Source organism: Pogoniulus pusillus, chromosome 7 (assembly GCF_015220805.1).
Source record: "Pogoniulus pusillus isolate bPogPus1 chromosome 7, bPogPus1.pri, whole genome shotgun sequence".
NCBI lineage: Eukaryota > Metazoa > Chordata > Aves > Piciformes > Lybiidae > Pogoniulus > Pogoniulus pusillus.
The window spans coordinates 13,718,572-13,733,790 of record NC_087270.1 but is presented as its reverse complement, the minus strand read 5'-3'; the positions used below and the strand labels follow the sequence as shown (position 1 = coordinate 13,733,790).

Sequence of the window (15,219 nt, the reverse complement as noted above, 5' to 3'; positions counted from 1 at the left end):
CTGTTATGATTGCCTTGGCTCTGGCTCCAAGTTAATTTCCTTGAGCCCATGTAGGTCCTTTGGATGATGTATTGCAAGGGATTAAACTATGACTCTGATTTGAACTGTAGATTGTTGATTGTTTGCTTAGAGGTACTTAGTGCAAAAATAAGTAACTTTACCTTTTTTATAAAAAAAAAATGTTAAGACTTTAACATATAGGAATACATCACTTAACTGTTTAGAGACAGTTAAGACAAGTTTTCATGCTTGCTACAAGAACCTTACACTTTAAGTGCACAGCTTACATAAGCTTAAAGTTTGGACACATCATAGCTTTGCATCTAGGAGCTTGTCCAGGAATTAATTCCTATGTTACAACTGCTAAGAAATTAATCTTGAATTTGTTGTGAATGGGGTTTATCAAATGGAAGGAATGTTTTCTAATAGAGCTATAAAGTCAGTCAGAAAAAGATTAGAAAGAGAAATTTAGCCATTGATTAATTTGAGGGTTTGTTGCAGAAATTTAGTACTCTTTCTGTATAAATTAATATGTACAGTCCACTTTTGTTTTCTTGGAAGAATTGAGAAATATGGTTGTACCTAATATGACTGCTTTTAAACCTTTTAGAACATATCCTGCACTTGAGACATTGACAGAACCTCACCAGCTCACAGCTACTTTAAGCTGTGTAATTGGAGTAGCTCGGAGTCTGGTGTCCGGGGGAAAGTGGTTTCCTGAAGGTCCAACACACATGCTACCTCTCCTGATGAGAGCATTACCTGGGGTGGATCCAAATGACTTCAGCAAGTGTATGGTGAGTGTGTAATTTTTTAAAATTATTTCCCAGAAGATATCTAGCCAACTACTTAGCTCTGGAAGCTGCTTTTATGTTTGTATGAAAGAGTAAGTCATGTTTCCAGAAGTTCTTAGCCTGATTTTGTTCTTGTACAATTTTATTTGTAAATGGTTTTAGCTTTTTACAAAGCTTCTAACTTACAGTAATACTTCTGGCTTGTCCAACAATGCCATGTGAATCTGAAGCACCAGACTGTCATAAGCATTGTCATGGCTACTTGGGCAGCTCTGAAAAACAAGATAAAATAGATGTTCTAAAACTGCTAGCAAATACTCTAAGATCAATAGGAAGAGCTTTTTCACTAGTTTTTTGTTAAATTAGGTCCTAAAATCCAACATCAGGAATTAATATTAATTATTCGGACAGTGAAAACATCATAAGGTTTTTGTAACTTTAAAGTTACAAAGCTCAGGTGTTACTGTTTGCTTCAAAATTTGGAGGTTTTTTTGCGTAGCCGTGACAGGTTTTATACATGAAATCAGAAATAGCTTTTGGAGTTTTGGGGTGGAAGAATTTTTTTTTAGGTAGTGATGTACTTTATTTCCCATGCCTAAACTGCAAAAGCTTTTGAATGTGTAGAAAGCAGTTGCATTTATTAAAGAGCTGTTTGCAACTCTCAACAGATTACATTCCAGTTCATTGCAACATTTTCTACTTTGGTGCCTTTAGTAGATTGTTCATCTATATTGCAAGAAAGAGACGATCTTTCAGAGGTAAGAGTGCTGTGCAGCTATAAAAGCAAAACTGTGACCTGATTTTCAATTTAATATCTAGTAATGAGATAATCTCTCCAGAACTGTTAACATGTTTGCTGCTCCTCATCTTCTGTGTAAAGCTATATGCAACCAAAAAATGGAGATGTGAATCATGTTTGCTTCTGGTCAGTGTGGCAGAGCTGAAGTCAGCATGCAAATTGACCATGTTTTGCTGCTTAGTCATAGCATGTTGTGAAGACCCAATTTCATCCTGAGAGGATATATGGCTAGACATCAAGGTCAGGAGACCTGGCAGCACGCTATAAAGAAAATGAGATAACTGCTTAGTTTAGTGTACTTGAGACTGTACAAACTTGGATGGGAAATGCAATGTAGTATGTATAATTTAAAAACTGGAAGTGTTTTTGAAGTAGTTAATAAAGGAAATGAAGGATAGATGTAATGTTTACTTAGGAAAATGCAACCTTTTGTGCTTCTTTTGCATTGGAAAACTGTAGGTGGAAAGAGAATTGTGCTCTGCAACTGCTGAATTTGAGGATTTTGTACTACAGTTTATGGATAGGTGAGTAAGCTAAGGGTATGAAGAATTTCATAAAACTTTCAACTTCCTCTTACTAAAGTTGTGCTTATTCTGTTTATGTAGATGCTTTGGACTTATAGAAAGCAGCACACTAGAACAAACCAGGGAGGAGACTGAAACAGAGAAAATGACTCATCTAGAGAGTTTAGTGGAATTGGGTCTCTCTTCTACTTTCAGTACAATCCTTACACAGTGCTCAAAGGATATCTTTAAGGTACATAGAACATGGACTTTCCATCTGATTTTAAGAGATTTTATTTTCTGTTGTGAATGACTGATGCATTCAAATTCTTCCTTCCCTCATTGTCCTGTTGTGAACTTTAATGCTTAACCAAGGAAAAGGCTCAGTGTAGAGGGGCAAACTAACCTCCTGTTAGTTTGCTTTGTGGTTTTGAGGTACACATATAAAGAGCACTTCGGTTGTTGACGCACTTCTAGGAGAAATTTTGACAGCTGGTTTTTATCAGTTTATTGCTTTAGGCTGTGATTGTCTTCTGGTGGTAATGCTAACCTACCTCCCTGCTTTCATTTTTTTCTCCCTCTCTCTACCAGTTTTTCAACTGGTAAAACTGTTCAGGCTTCAGCTATGTGGCTAATGGGAGCAGAAAAATTACCTGAATTGAAATAACTGAGGAGGGGTGGGTGTGGAGAATCCGTGTTTTTACACAGACAGATTATATCCTTGCAGGTTGAGTTAAAACATTTCAGTCTGTTCACATTACATTATGTACATACTTGGAAATGCTGAACTATTACACTGGACAGTTTCATGTTTTTGTCTGAAATCTTTTGGTTAGTGTAATGTTTTCTGTGTGTCTCTGTTCTGCTTTTTATTTTTAACATCATGGTCGCTGTCTTCTGTTTTAAAAATACAGCATTACAGATGCTGCCTGCCCTGCAACACCAAACATTTGATGATACCTGTTTTCTTTATTAAAAAAAAACTGACCTCCATATTTTTACTTAATTTTAGGTTGCCTTGGAGAAGGTTTTTAACTTCGCTATTTCAAATATATTTGAGACAAGAGTTGCTGGTCGAATGGTTGCCGATATGTGCCGAGCTGCAGTAAAAGTGAGAGAAAATGCTGTGATTCACTAGATCTTTAGTTTAAAAAGGAAAAAAGCCTACTGCTTTGTTCTATGCAGTATCTTTATGTTTTGTGGTAAATACAAATGGTTCTTAATATTATGTCTTCTAAAACTGGATACAGCAATATTTGAAGAAGTTAAGTCACAGATTGTTTTTCTTGTATTGTTAAATTTAGGTTTGATTGAGTATTTAAAAATTATGAAATCAGGCTGACTCTAGGTTGAATTGGAACTGAGATAATGTATTTTTACTTCCTTCTCACTACTGTTGTTAGGAGATTTTTATCAGTGCATGGACTGAGTTCCGTAAGGCAACTATTTTTTTACAATGAACTCTTTATGGTGCTGTTCCTAGTGCCGCCCTGAGGAATCCTTGAAGCTGTTTGTACCACACTGCTGCAATGTTATAACTCACCTCACAGTCAGTAAGTGTTGTATGCTTCAATTTGGGTTGACTTATTGAATGTGAAAATAATTTAAACCTCTGTGTTTTCCCCAACTTCATTTCAATAAGGGAAAATAGATTGCCCATTATTTTGTCTAAAGAACCTCAAACAAATAACTGTTTATTTTGTAATGTCAAGACAACTCCATCAAGCTGTGGGAGCATCCTTTTGTAAAAATGTGGCCATTTAAAATGTCTCCAGACATGTCTGTTTTTCAAAGCATTCAAGATGTTATATTGGCTAAAGTCACTTCAGCCAGATATGGATGCAGTACAGATTGGAAGATTGTAATAAAAGGGTTGAGAGTAAACTTTTGGGAAGCAAATGTCTGGTTTATGACTTAACCTTGTTGGCGAACCTTTACTGCAGTATTGTTACAGCAGTGCTTATCACTTGTTCCTCTAGATGATGATGTATTACATGATGAAGAACTAGATAAGGAACTACTTTGGAACCTTCAGCTTTTGTCAGAGGTATTTCAAAGAATGTTCTTCTTGTGCATGTGTATCATTAAATCCTGTTTAATGCTTTTTAAAGAAGAGGAAAATAAACTGTTAAAACAAAGTAAATGTTGTATGAATAACATGACGTGAACATGTTTTTCTTATCTAACTTCAAATGGGACATAAGTGGCTGTTCTTTTAAGAAAATAAACCCACAGTGTGTATGTGGAATGAAAGCATTTAATGTAATTGTTGAAGGATAGATGGAAGAGGCATCAATGCAGGGAAAATCATAAGGTACTTCAGGTTACAATAGATTCTCTAATCTAAAATACAGTTATTCCTAGAAAACTTTGAAGAGCATCAAGAAGCTATGTGTGTCACAATTCTTACATGTTACTTTTCCAGCAGCAGAAGTGGCAAGTGCAAGTTCAGTCTTTAATCTGAAATCGGTCTGATGCACAGAATGAAATCTGGTACAGGTTCAGTTGAGTGGTGTAATCCTTTACTCCTCTATAACACAGTCAGTTATGTTTACATTTGAAATGTTTGTCTTTCTGTCAGATCACTCGAGTGGATGGAAAGAAGTTGCTACCGTACAGGGAGCAGCTTGGGAAGATACTACAGCGAACCCTACACTTAACCTGTAAGCAGGGTTACATTCTGTCTTGTAACCTACTGCACCATCTTCTTCGTTCTGCTACACTTATCTACCCCACAGAGTACTGCAGTGTGCCAGGTGGCTTTGACAAGCCTCTTTCTGAATACTTTCCTATCAAGGCAAGGATTTTCATTTATTTAGGATTAGAGGATTTGACTTTTTAGAAAAAACAATCATATATTATTTTGGGTTTATTTTGAGATCTCTGAATATAGGTAGCAACAATGGAAAGTGTAATTGAAAGATGCTTTGGGCTTTGAAATGTATAGCAAATGACAAGTTACTTAATATTGATAGCAAAGAAAGAGGAATGCTGACTATTGTTTTGAGTAGATCTATAGCATGACATAGTGTTTTATGATGTGTTTTACAATGATTATACAATCACAATAAGATGATACAAACCAAGAGTGCCTGCTTGTTTTTCTTTTGTCATACACAATGCATTTAATTGAGATCCAGCTATCATAAGGTGCAGAGGTACAGAGAGTTAAATTTTGAGTTGAGTGAGAGAAATTTGCTGTTCACTTTAATGTGAATATCCAGTCATAGGAAGCATGATTGCACTGGGACAAGCTTAGTCTTTCATCTCTTTTGGTGGATGAGAGCTGCAGCCTTTTTATATACCTCTTCATATAAATGTGATTATCAAATAGAACAAATTACAATGAGTGTATGGTGAAATTAGTAGCACAGTGCAAAACAACAGGAAAAGAGCTGTGTTTTTTGCAATGTCTCTACACTATGCTTGAGACAGAATGAAAGTGAAGTGGCAATGTAATATTACTGTGATGGTCAAAAGTAGTATGCTAGTCTCCTCTTAAGAATTTGAAATCAGTGTATCAGTACTGCACATGAACAGAGAATATCAAATCATGTTTTCCTGAGAAGTGTTCTTTGACATTACAGCTGCAGACAATCTAATGTTTGTTACTGAAACCTAGTACAGCTTTATAAACTGATGGCAGTACACAGTTGGGTTGGAGTAAAACCAAAAAAATCTTAATGCCTCGATTAAAAAATGGACTTACTGGTTTAAATGCTTTTTCTGAAATTGAGAAACAGTCACAGTTAATTGACTGTTCTGTACATCAGTGGATACTTTAAAAAGTGTATATCATGACATAGAACCATGAACAGCTTATCAAATCTTCATTAACTAACAGCTTATGTTAGCCACTTCCATGCCTTCTACCCTGTCCCAGTATAAATCTGCATTTCTGTCAGTTTGTTAGGTGATACTCAGAAGGGACACTCGCCCTGAGTGTGTGCTGTAGTTCTTTGTAATTCTGTCCAGACAGATCAGTCAGCCGTTCTAAGAACAGATAGTGAAGGTTTGAAATGCTAAATTACCATGTAAAATTGAATGAAAACAGGTAACAGAAACGTTCTAAACGTGGACTTCATGTTTGAATATAAATTAGTAATAAATACTGACCTTGAAGTACTCAGGTGGTGTTAATGCTATCACAAGTCTAAGCAATTTGTAGGGCAAAATATAAAAACTTGTCTTTGTTATGGGATGACCCAGCATTGCATAAAAAGATTAACTTAAACTGTATTTTTTGTGTGCTTTGTGCTTAAAATAAAACTGCTAAGTTCCTGCTTGCGGTTCAAAACTGAAAAGAGTTTTGAAATGGGCTAGGTTATTTGTATATCAAAATGCAAATTGTACTTAAGAACATATCTGAATTTTTACCCAGACAAAGGAATAATATAGTTTATATTTCAGTTCGATCAGTACAGTCCTTTTCCTTCTAGTCATTTCAGGTTTGCATTACTTTCCAGGTACATGTAGACAGTAGTTTTGGGATATCTCATTTGGTTTATTATGTTCTTAATGTGATTGGAGGTTTTTTCTTTCATATTGTCAGGACAGTTGCTTTATAGCAGTAACTAGTTCATATGTTGAATTATTTTAATAATATGAAGTGCTATTTATTTTAAAAGGCAGTTTTTTTGCAGTTTGATTAATAAGAAATGCATGTCTTTACTACAGGACTGGGGTAAACCAGGTGACTTGTGGAATTTGGACATTCAATGGCATGTTCCTTCTTCTGAGGAAATAAACTTTGCCTTTTGTTTGCTGGATACTTTCCTTCAGCCTGAGCTCGACAAACTAGAGCAGTATGCAAATGGAAAGCTAGAAATGTCCAGGTTAGTAATAATATGTAATACTAAAAGGAGACATTCATCTGTTCTCATTTGTGTGAAGTCATTACTGTCAGTCATTCTGGCACTAGAAAAAAGTAAGTGGTGAAACAGTGATGGTAGCATTGAAACTGAGGAGGCAATGCAGTCAATGGTGTAACAAGAATGGAGGCAACAATACCATTGTCCAGTCTTGAGTTCACGAGATAATTAGGAGTTCAGTATGTGCTAAAGCATTTACAGATATCAGATACCTAAAACTGTTTACAAACATTAAATGTCAGACATTCTTCATTTCTCATATAAAATATTTATGTCCTTGAGGCTCTATATACTTCAGATGTTATACCTCCTGCTGTTCACTGCAGCCCTACATGAAACTGGGCATGGTGTGTCAGACTCTTAAGTAGTTTTCTGCCTGATCCAAGTTACCTTTTCTAACCTGAAGAAGACAGTATATACATGAGAAATCAATCCCACCAAATCATAATCAGAAAGTACATTTAGACCAAAAGAAGAGAGTATATGCTTCCTATTGAAGTCCTGGGTTTATTTCTATGAATTTGTTGGGGGGAGGTTGGGGTAGGGGTTTGTTTGTTTTCTGTTGTTTTGTTGTTACTGTTTGTTTTAGCAGTTTTTCTCTTTGACAATTTATATGTAAAATTCTTAATATGTAACAGAGTTGGGCTTTGATTTCATCAGTGTTACTGTGTTACCTAACAAATAAGCGGTGGCAATTTGCTTTGAATACAGCTAAGTGCATGTATTGCAAATTAAGTCGGAAGGCAGGATAAGCAAAGCTGCAAGAATAGTTAGAGATGTTTTGTTGCTGAGGCAGTTACAGGTGTGAATACATGGGATGCTACATGAACCTACTATTGCCTTGAATTGCAGCATTCATGGAGCTTGAATTCTTGTCCAGTTTTTCATTTCCAATATCCCACTAAGTAACAATTGGAAATCAAATGATTTCGATACATTTAGGAGCTTCAGAGTAAGATCTTCTATTACAAAAGATAAAATTAAATATTCTGACAGCCTTTGTTGAACACACATATTTAGAGATTTGACAGGTAACATATGAGTACAAAAAGATAATCAGGAACCTCTTAACATGGTAGAAGGGAGTTATTTTACAAACCAGAGCTGCTTACCACAAAGTCGAGAACAAAGGACAAAATTCATAACTATATTCTAAAGCCTGCTGCTTTAGATGAGAATTCTTTAATTCTTTGAAGTAACAAAGAAAAAACATTCTCATTGTTGCATTATATTTTATCTTAAGATGGTAAAATATTCACTCAAAAGTGTTCCCTCATCCTTCTTGTGGTGGGAAAGGCTTTCTTGGCCTTGAGGCAAGGAGTTATTTGATGGGTTTTAATCGGAGATTTAGATAAAATTCTTCAAAACAATTTTTTGGGGTGAAGATGTCTGTTTTGCTAGTAGTTTATCTCATTGTACTGAAGTTATCTTTGTAGTTGGAGAATGTAAAATTCCAAACCGAAGTGTTTCAGAATATGAGGCTGAGTTGGAGTTTTGTTGGATCAAAAAACCCACAGCCTAATTTATGTAATGGTCTCTCTTGTGTCTGGAACTGATGTAGCTAAAGAAAAAAGCTTCAGTAAAACTTCACAAAAAAGATTGAGTTTTATCATTGATATGTTTTCCAAGCATAATTAATTTTTCTTCTTTGTTTAAGAGATGATGTGCAGCAGTGTCTTGCAATAGTACATAACTGCTTGATTGGTTCTGGGAATGTTCTGCCTCCTCTAAAAGGAGAAAGGGTGACTCATCTGTAAGTAAAATTTTTATATCACAAATATTATATTACTTCATACTGGGTTTTAATGCATTCTTAGTGCTTTTATCACACAACTTCTAGTGGCTTTTTTTCAAGAACTCTCATTAGTATAAAGATACAGATATTTGAAATAGTGACTTAAACGCTGATGTACTTAAAACATGCTGGGTTTTTTGTGCAAGACTGGAAATGTTTTTAAAAGGTAGGTGGCAGCACTGCATTGCTAATGCTACTTAATGAAAGGGGAACAAAGGCTAGGTATTTATTTGTGTGTCTCCCCTCCTGTAAAAGAAGCCTTTGGACCATCGTGCACTGCTGCACTGTTGCTGACTGTTGCCTTATATTAAAATAGGAAATGAGTCCTGTTTGAATGGTGAAACCCCTGTCAAAAATGTCCCAGCAGTGCCTGGCTACTGGTGCAAGTATACAGTAAATCTCTAGCAAAAGCGTTTGAGTAAACTTTCATTGTGGAAGTTATAACAACCTTCTGCTGTGTTATGGTAGTTCAGGCTTTAAACCAGACTATTGTAATAGGTAGAATTGCTGGTTTAGCTTTGATTTCTTTCAGGAAGTGTGATGAATTATTAATGTTAGAGGCAATTATGACTTAGATCACAGTATTTCTGTTCAAAACGCAGAGAATTATGGACAGTCTGTATTTGGTGACCATAAAGTTGCTGAGATCTTTCTGCCTGCGTGCTACCTACTGAGAGTGCCAAGGAGTGTTGATACAGTCTCAAGCAGATTTCCTCAGTGTCTACCGTCTGTGACACTGTCTAGCAGGAGAGGCTCCTGAGTGTGTGTTATGATGTTTGTTAAGCTGCAGAGCATTGCAGAGACCGCCTTTTTCCATTGACTAAGTAACAAATGCAGGGAAGTAATCTTTTAGTTAAGGCAGCAGCACAGGGCTATTAGGGTGATTATGGCTGTCTTCTAAACTAAGGACTGTGATACCTTTTGGGAAGCATTGACTGTGCCTGTGCTAGCAATGTGCTGCTGCTGCAGTATTGGGAAACCATGGGAGTCTATTGCATTGCTTCTTGATTGAATCTGAATCCTGGCCCAATGTCTGTTAGGCAAGCAAACACTAGATGGAATTCATACAGCTCATGGATTCAAGGCAGAGTTTTTGGTGTTAGTCATTCAAAAGAGTAAGTTTTGGTCTTGAAAATACAAGGCTGTCTTGGGCCAAAAAGCCTTTGACATCACAAAAAAAACCCTAAAAATCTGTTACAGCTGTAGTAATCTATTAATCAAGAAACACTGGTGTAAGAGTAAGCAGTTTTGTAGTCTTTTTTAAATTATCTTTGTCAGTATCTGGAGTTTCAGTTGGTAGACAGATGAGCCTGTGAAGAAAATTAAATTGCAGCTGTCACTAAAATGTATTCATGGAGCCTGTCTCTCGTTTTGTTTTGGTGTAGAGTGTTTAGAATTATCTTCTTGTGTTGTTGGACAAGGTCTCTTAAATTTTTAATGTACAGATTAGATTATTGGCCTGTAATCAACTCTTAAATTCCTTTTATATTTGATGAAAGATTTTCTTCATTCTGTTAGTTGCCTTAAGTAAAAACAATTTATATGAGAACATATTGTAATCAGTTACTAAAGAAATCAAAATCAGACTTTGATTACGTAATCTGAATTTTGGAACTCAGTAGTTTATTTTACCGAACTCTGAAATTTCACAATCCACTGTTACTTGGTTATGGACAGAGCTTATATGTATTGATGAAACATTTTCAGCACACTGTTAGCAGGTCTTACATTAATGCTTTCTAAAAACATAGTTAAGACAGTTTGTGCTTTTGGTCCCCTTACACAGAACTCTGGAATTTGCCTGCTGAAGATTTTGTTCAAGCTTTAGTTCTTATTATTTGTATGATTTGAATTATGACAGAACAATTGGCTGTTGTTTTTGTGGTGTTTTTTTTTTAATTCAGGAGACAGTCTGTGGCATTGTTATAAACAAACAATGTCTTGAGATCATCTTGAAACCTGAGATTGAGTTCATCCACTCAGGACAGATGGTGTTCATTCTAATGATGCTTCTCATGAAGCATGTCTTGCCTTTTACTAGATTATTATATATAAGCAAGGGACACAGAAGGAAATTGTGCCAAGAACAAAGATGTCCTCTTCAGTGCTTGACTCCTTCCTCTTCCTTCTCCGAGAAATAACTGGTATATTTTTTGAGGAAGGAGATAGTTTTTGAGTTTAAGGGCATCATGAAACAGCTCCCTAAAAATACTGTTTCCTGTCTCATATGTTCATGAAATTGTATCCAGTTTGAATCAAAAGACATTGACTTCTGTTGAGACAGAAAAAGTTTGATTTTACATTTCGCTATATTGTGAGTCTCTGGTTTGTATTTCTGTAAGATTGCAGTTCATGTTCCCAAGCCTGTTCCCATTGTCTCTAGAGAGAATGCAGGTAAAGCACTTGGCTTTGAAACAGAAGGGCTTTTCTTGAAAGCAACAGTTGGTTACTCAGAACACCCTTAGTTTAAGTACTGACAGCACTAGTGGTAATGATATCCACTATCTAAAATGTCAGGATACAAATATTTTTGAATGCAGGTAAGTGGCTCAAGGCACTTAAGCTTAAATACAATTCCACATATACATTTCTACAAAAAACTGGGACATGAGATTTCTTGTCAGATATTTCCCACACCACTCAGCTCTGGTGGACCAGAGCTGATCATACACTGTAGTGTAGAGTCATTGCTAGTGCTAACTGTGAGGTAGAGCTTGGTAGTTTTAAGTGCTAGATTTTTCTGAAGATTCTTGCCAAGACAGATAATGAGTATCTGTTCCTTTATGATCCTTCAGCCTTATCACTGAATGAAAGAAAATTCACACAGATAGGGGAGAGCATGGAGAAATGTGATTTGAACCTTGGAAAAAGACATGTGTGGGGAGAATGGACTTGAAATGTTTGTGTGTAGCGAGATGATGAACTAGGTTTGATCATTCACTTAGTTCTGTGAACGACCTGCAGGCTGCTTCTGACACCAAGATGCTTTTTACACCCCAGACACATGGGGTTTATTTTTGTGTGTGACAACTGGAAACTACACAAATATTTGTAGACCTTGCTTTGGGACTCCTGCAGTCTTGCTTGGGTGACAGGCAGGGGAAGGAAGTGGCAAGAGTAAATGCTTTCTTCATTAAGACTGTGAGACCACTGTACCTAATTTAATCCTTAAATTAAGTGACCTGGTCATAACAGTGACTAGTACAAAGATGAATTGGCTGAGTGAGAAAGTAGAGTTTTTTTGCTTAAGTGATAGGGGAAAGTAATTATGACAATTATATATTGACTGTGTTACAGATGTGATGATCTGGCCAAATACTTATCTCTGTATTGTTTGGTGTCATTGACCTGTGTTATTGTATAAAGTTCTGATGCATTGGATGTGAGCTTTAGGGTGAGGAGTTTTGCATGGGTGGCTTTCAAATCTCACTGTTATACAAACACATTATTCTTGTAGAGGGCTGAGAATATGACAAAAGTGATAGTGTTGTTTTGCAAGAAGAAAATGAATGAAGCAGGATTAAAACTCAAAAACTTTCTGCTCTAAAATAAATCGTGACAATGAACACATGAGACTGCTTTTCCATTAATATGGTAACCATTTGCTGCTTGCTGTTTTGTTCAATAATTCTCTTGAAGCCGCTTGTGCAGTAGGAAGTAAAGAGCTGTTGCAAATGTAAGGCCTTTTCACTGGGATGGAGAATACGGCATTTTACTGAAGTAGTGTTTTTAACCCAGGATTCTGTTTCGTAGATGGTTCACTACAATTTGGCAATGTACATTATGGGAATAACGTTCAACACTCTGTTGCACTGTTCACTTAAGCTTCTCATCTTGAAAAGTTTTCCGAGGAAGTCTCTTGGTCCATTTCTATGGACTTTTACAGGTGCTGTTTTTTCTTGGTCTCAAACACCTGAGAATACCCATTTAGAAATGGTTTTCCTAATTTTTCTTGTTAAGAGTGGTCTGCTTTGTGTTTTGGCAGTTTGTGTTTATTTATTAGCTATTTAAAATAGATTAGCTTCTTGAATAGTTAATATTATAAACTCTTCTGGTGGTTTCTTACTGTTTGATGATGAAACTGAACAAAATTCTCTAGCACTGGTCTGGTGTGTTCTGCTGTTAGACCAAAGCAAATCATGCCCCTGTTTTCAAGTTAGTGTAAAGGTTTCAGAACTTCTGTTTGTCTACAAGGTGTACATGGATATGAACTCCTATCAATAGAGGTTAATATTTTCATGTTGCTTATTAATTTCTCTGGTTTTATCTTTTGATTACCAAAAAGTTATATATGTAGTACAGAAACCATAACTGTTAAAATGAACAACACTTGAGTAAGCTCAGTATAGCCAAAAGGATACATGATGAGTGTGTCTGTAAACACACATCAGTGTAACTATTGTGAGTGGCTTGAAGACTGATGTTCTTTTTTAGTGAACTTTAGCGAGTATAAATGATTTAGGTTTCATAGTGCTCCGTTTCTGGATCCTGAACAGTTCTTAGGTGCAATTTGTGGTGTTTTCCTTCTCAATTTTGGGAGCAAAATTATTTTGTGTTTTACATGAATGACTAATAGCTTAGATCCTTCTGAAAATCCTACCAGAGCTCATGCTATTTGAAATACTTAATGTTACTGTGACTGTTTCATACATGAACAAGGGTTTAGGGAGAAGGTAGGCAATTCAGTAGAAATTTGTACACAGTCTATGCACAATTAAACTGTAGTTGGAACCTGTAAAAATTGAAATAACTTTTGATAATTGTCACTTGTAGTTGACTTTTTCCAGCCTGTATATAGCAAGAAATTTAACATAACATTTTTTGGAGGATGAACGAATTCTAAAGTGTATTACCTAACAAATGAATGGAAAACTGTTCCTTGACTCAAATAGTCTGTGTTTATATAATTATTCCATAGTGTCCTTTTCTTGGTAGAGATGGTATTGATTTCAGGTGTGTTCTGGCGGTTACTTTTTTTAGTGCGAAATGAATAGCAACGAGTGGAAGGGAAAAGGAGCAGAGACTGTCAGAGGTTGTGAGGAGCGTCCATTGTGACAGTAGTAGCTTTCTGTGGCTGAATCAAGGAGTTCAAATCCATGGAGTCAGAGAAGTGTGGTGAATTATCCTATCATAGGAAAAAAATTAATACACAGTCTTTTCCGTGCCTGCAGAAACAGTGTAATGGTTGCTCTGGCATGTGAGATGCTGGCAGGTACACACAATGCTTCTGTGTGCACAGCCTACCCTTTTCCTTCAAGGGTTGCTGTAACTGTGGTATTTGTGTTCTTCTATTATAATTACTCTAATGGTATGCAAATAAAGATTCTTTCAAATGCAGACAGTACAAGGATCTCTTAAGGCTGAGAAACCTTTCACTGATGTCCAGCTGAGTTGCCCTTTGCTTCACTTTCTTGCCTTGCACCTTACTACTGAGTCAATACTAAGCGGTTCATTTTGGGAAGCAAAAATAGGGTTACTTGGAGAATGTCCATTTTTGTCTTGCTTTTAAATTCAGTGTGGTTAGTTCAGATGTAGTATTGCTCTGCTCTTGACACAAGATTCAGTAACTTCCTGAAGGTGTTGAGACTACTGTTCAAGACTAAGACTACTGCTTTTAAATGTGTAAGGATGTGATATGGCATGCTGAGGGGCAGGGCTAGCTAACCTCTCTTGGCATCTCCAGGAAACTTCCCAGCTCTGCTGGGGGAGCTGCACACAGGAAAGGAAACAGTTACTCCTCCACGGTGAGTAACCCTGTTTTCTCCTTGTTCACCTTCCGACTGTTGTCTCTTAATTTTTTTTGTGTCAAAAGATGCAGCCCTTGATCTAGTAATTGACATGGCACAGGTTTTGGTTGGGGTTTTTATTTGCAGTTAGAAGAACTTCCTCTGCCGTGGAGCGATGCTAGAAGTTACTTGTTTCTGAAAAGCTGAATCTGAGTGTTAAGCTATACTTGCATACTGAGGACTATGTACACAGAGACTTAAATAGAGTGCTCTGTGGAGTATTTGGAAGTTGAAAAACACAGCACATCAATTTTTCTTACAAATGTCCTTTTTTAAAAATTTTAGTTTTTACTGTGGCAAGTAAGGGAAGGAAGTGTTTAACTGGGATTTCAGTTCCAGCTGCTATTTTTGATACTGTGTAAGAAGTTTTCCTTGCAGGTTTGAAACCTGTTGATGCTGAATGAAGCACAGTATTTTTTTACACCTTGCATGAAGCATTGTCATTAAGAATCTTGCTGTCAGTATTTACCGAAGTTAAGAGAAAAAAATTAGTAGCTCTTAATTTTGTGTCTTCAGAGTAAAACACCTGCAGTTCTCTCTGTCTCACCGCCTGACATTTATAACACTGAATATTACTAGCATAGGTCTTTGTTTGTGGGCCAGCTATAAACCTTTACTGCATTTTGAACATGCTATTTTCATCCTGTTACTAGCCTTGTTGAAGTCAATGG

General features: G+C 36.3%; 1 protein-coding gene across 2 annotated transcripts in view; it reads left to right on the top strand.

Annotated features, from left to right (window-relative positions):
• The window catches only part of PSME4 (proteasome activator subunit 4), a 64,341-nt gene that overhangs the window by 21,376 nt on the left and 27,746 nt on the right, over window positions 1–15,219 (top strand). For both annotated transcript variants that reach the window (XM_064145973.1, XM_064145972.1), the window contains exons 11-20: window positions 611–797; window positions 1,463–1,552; window positions 2,053–2,117; window positions 2,199–2,349; window positions 3,109–3,207; window positions 3,580–3,649; window positions 4,076–4,143; window positions 4,678–4,893; window positions 6,774–6,931; window positions 8,625–8,720. In XM_064145973.1, the coding sequence (XP_064002043.1) occupies window positions 611–797; window positions 1,463–1,552; window positions 2,053–2,117; window positions 2,199–2,349; window positions 3,109–3,207; window positions 3,580–3,649; window positions 4,076–4,143; window positions 4,678–4,893; window positions 6,774–6,931; window positions 8,625–8,720 (1,200 nt within the window). The remainder of the gene's footprint in view (window positions 1–610; window positions 798–1,462; window positions 1,553–2,052; window positions 2,118–2,198; window positions 2,350–3,108; window positions 3,208–3,579; window positions 3,650–4,075; window positions 4,144–4,677; window positions 4,894–6,773; window positions 6,932–8,624; window positions 8,721–15,219) is intronic.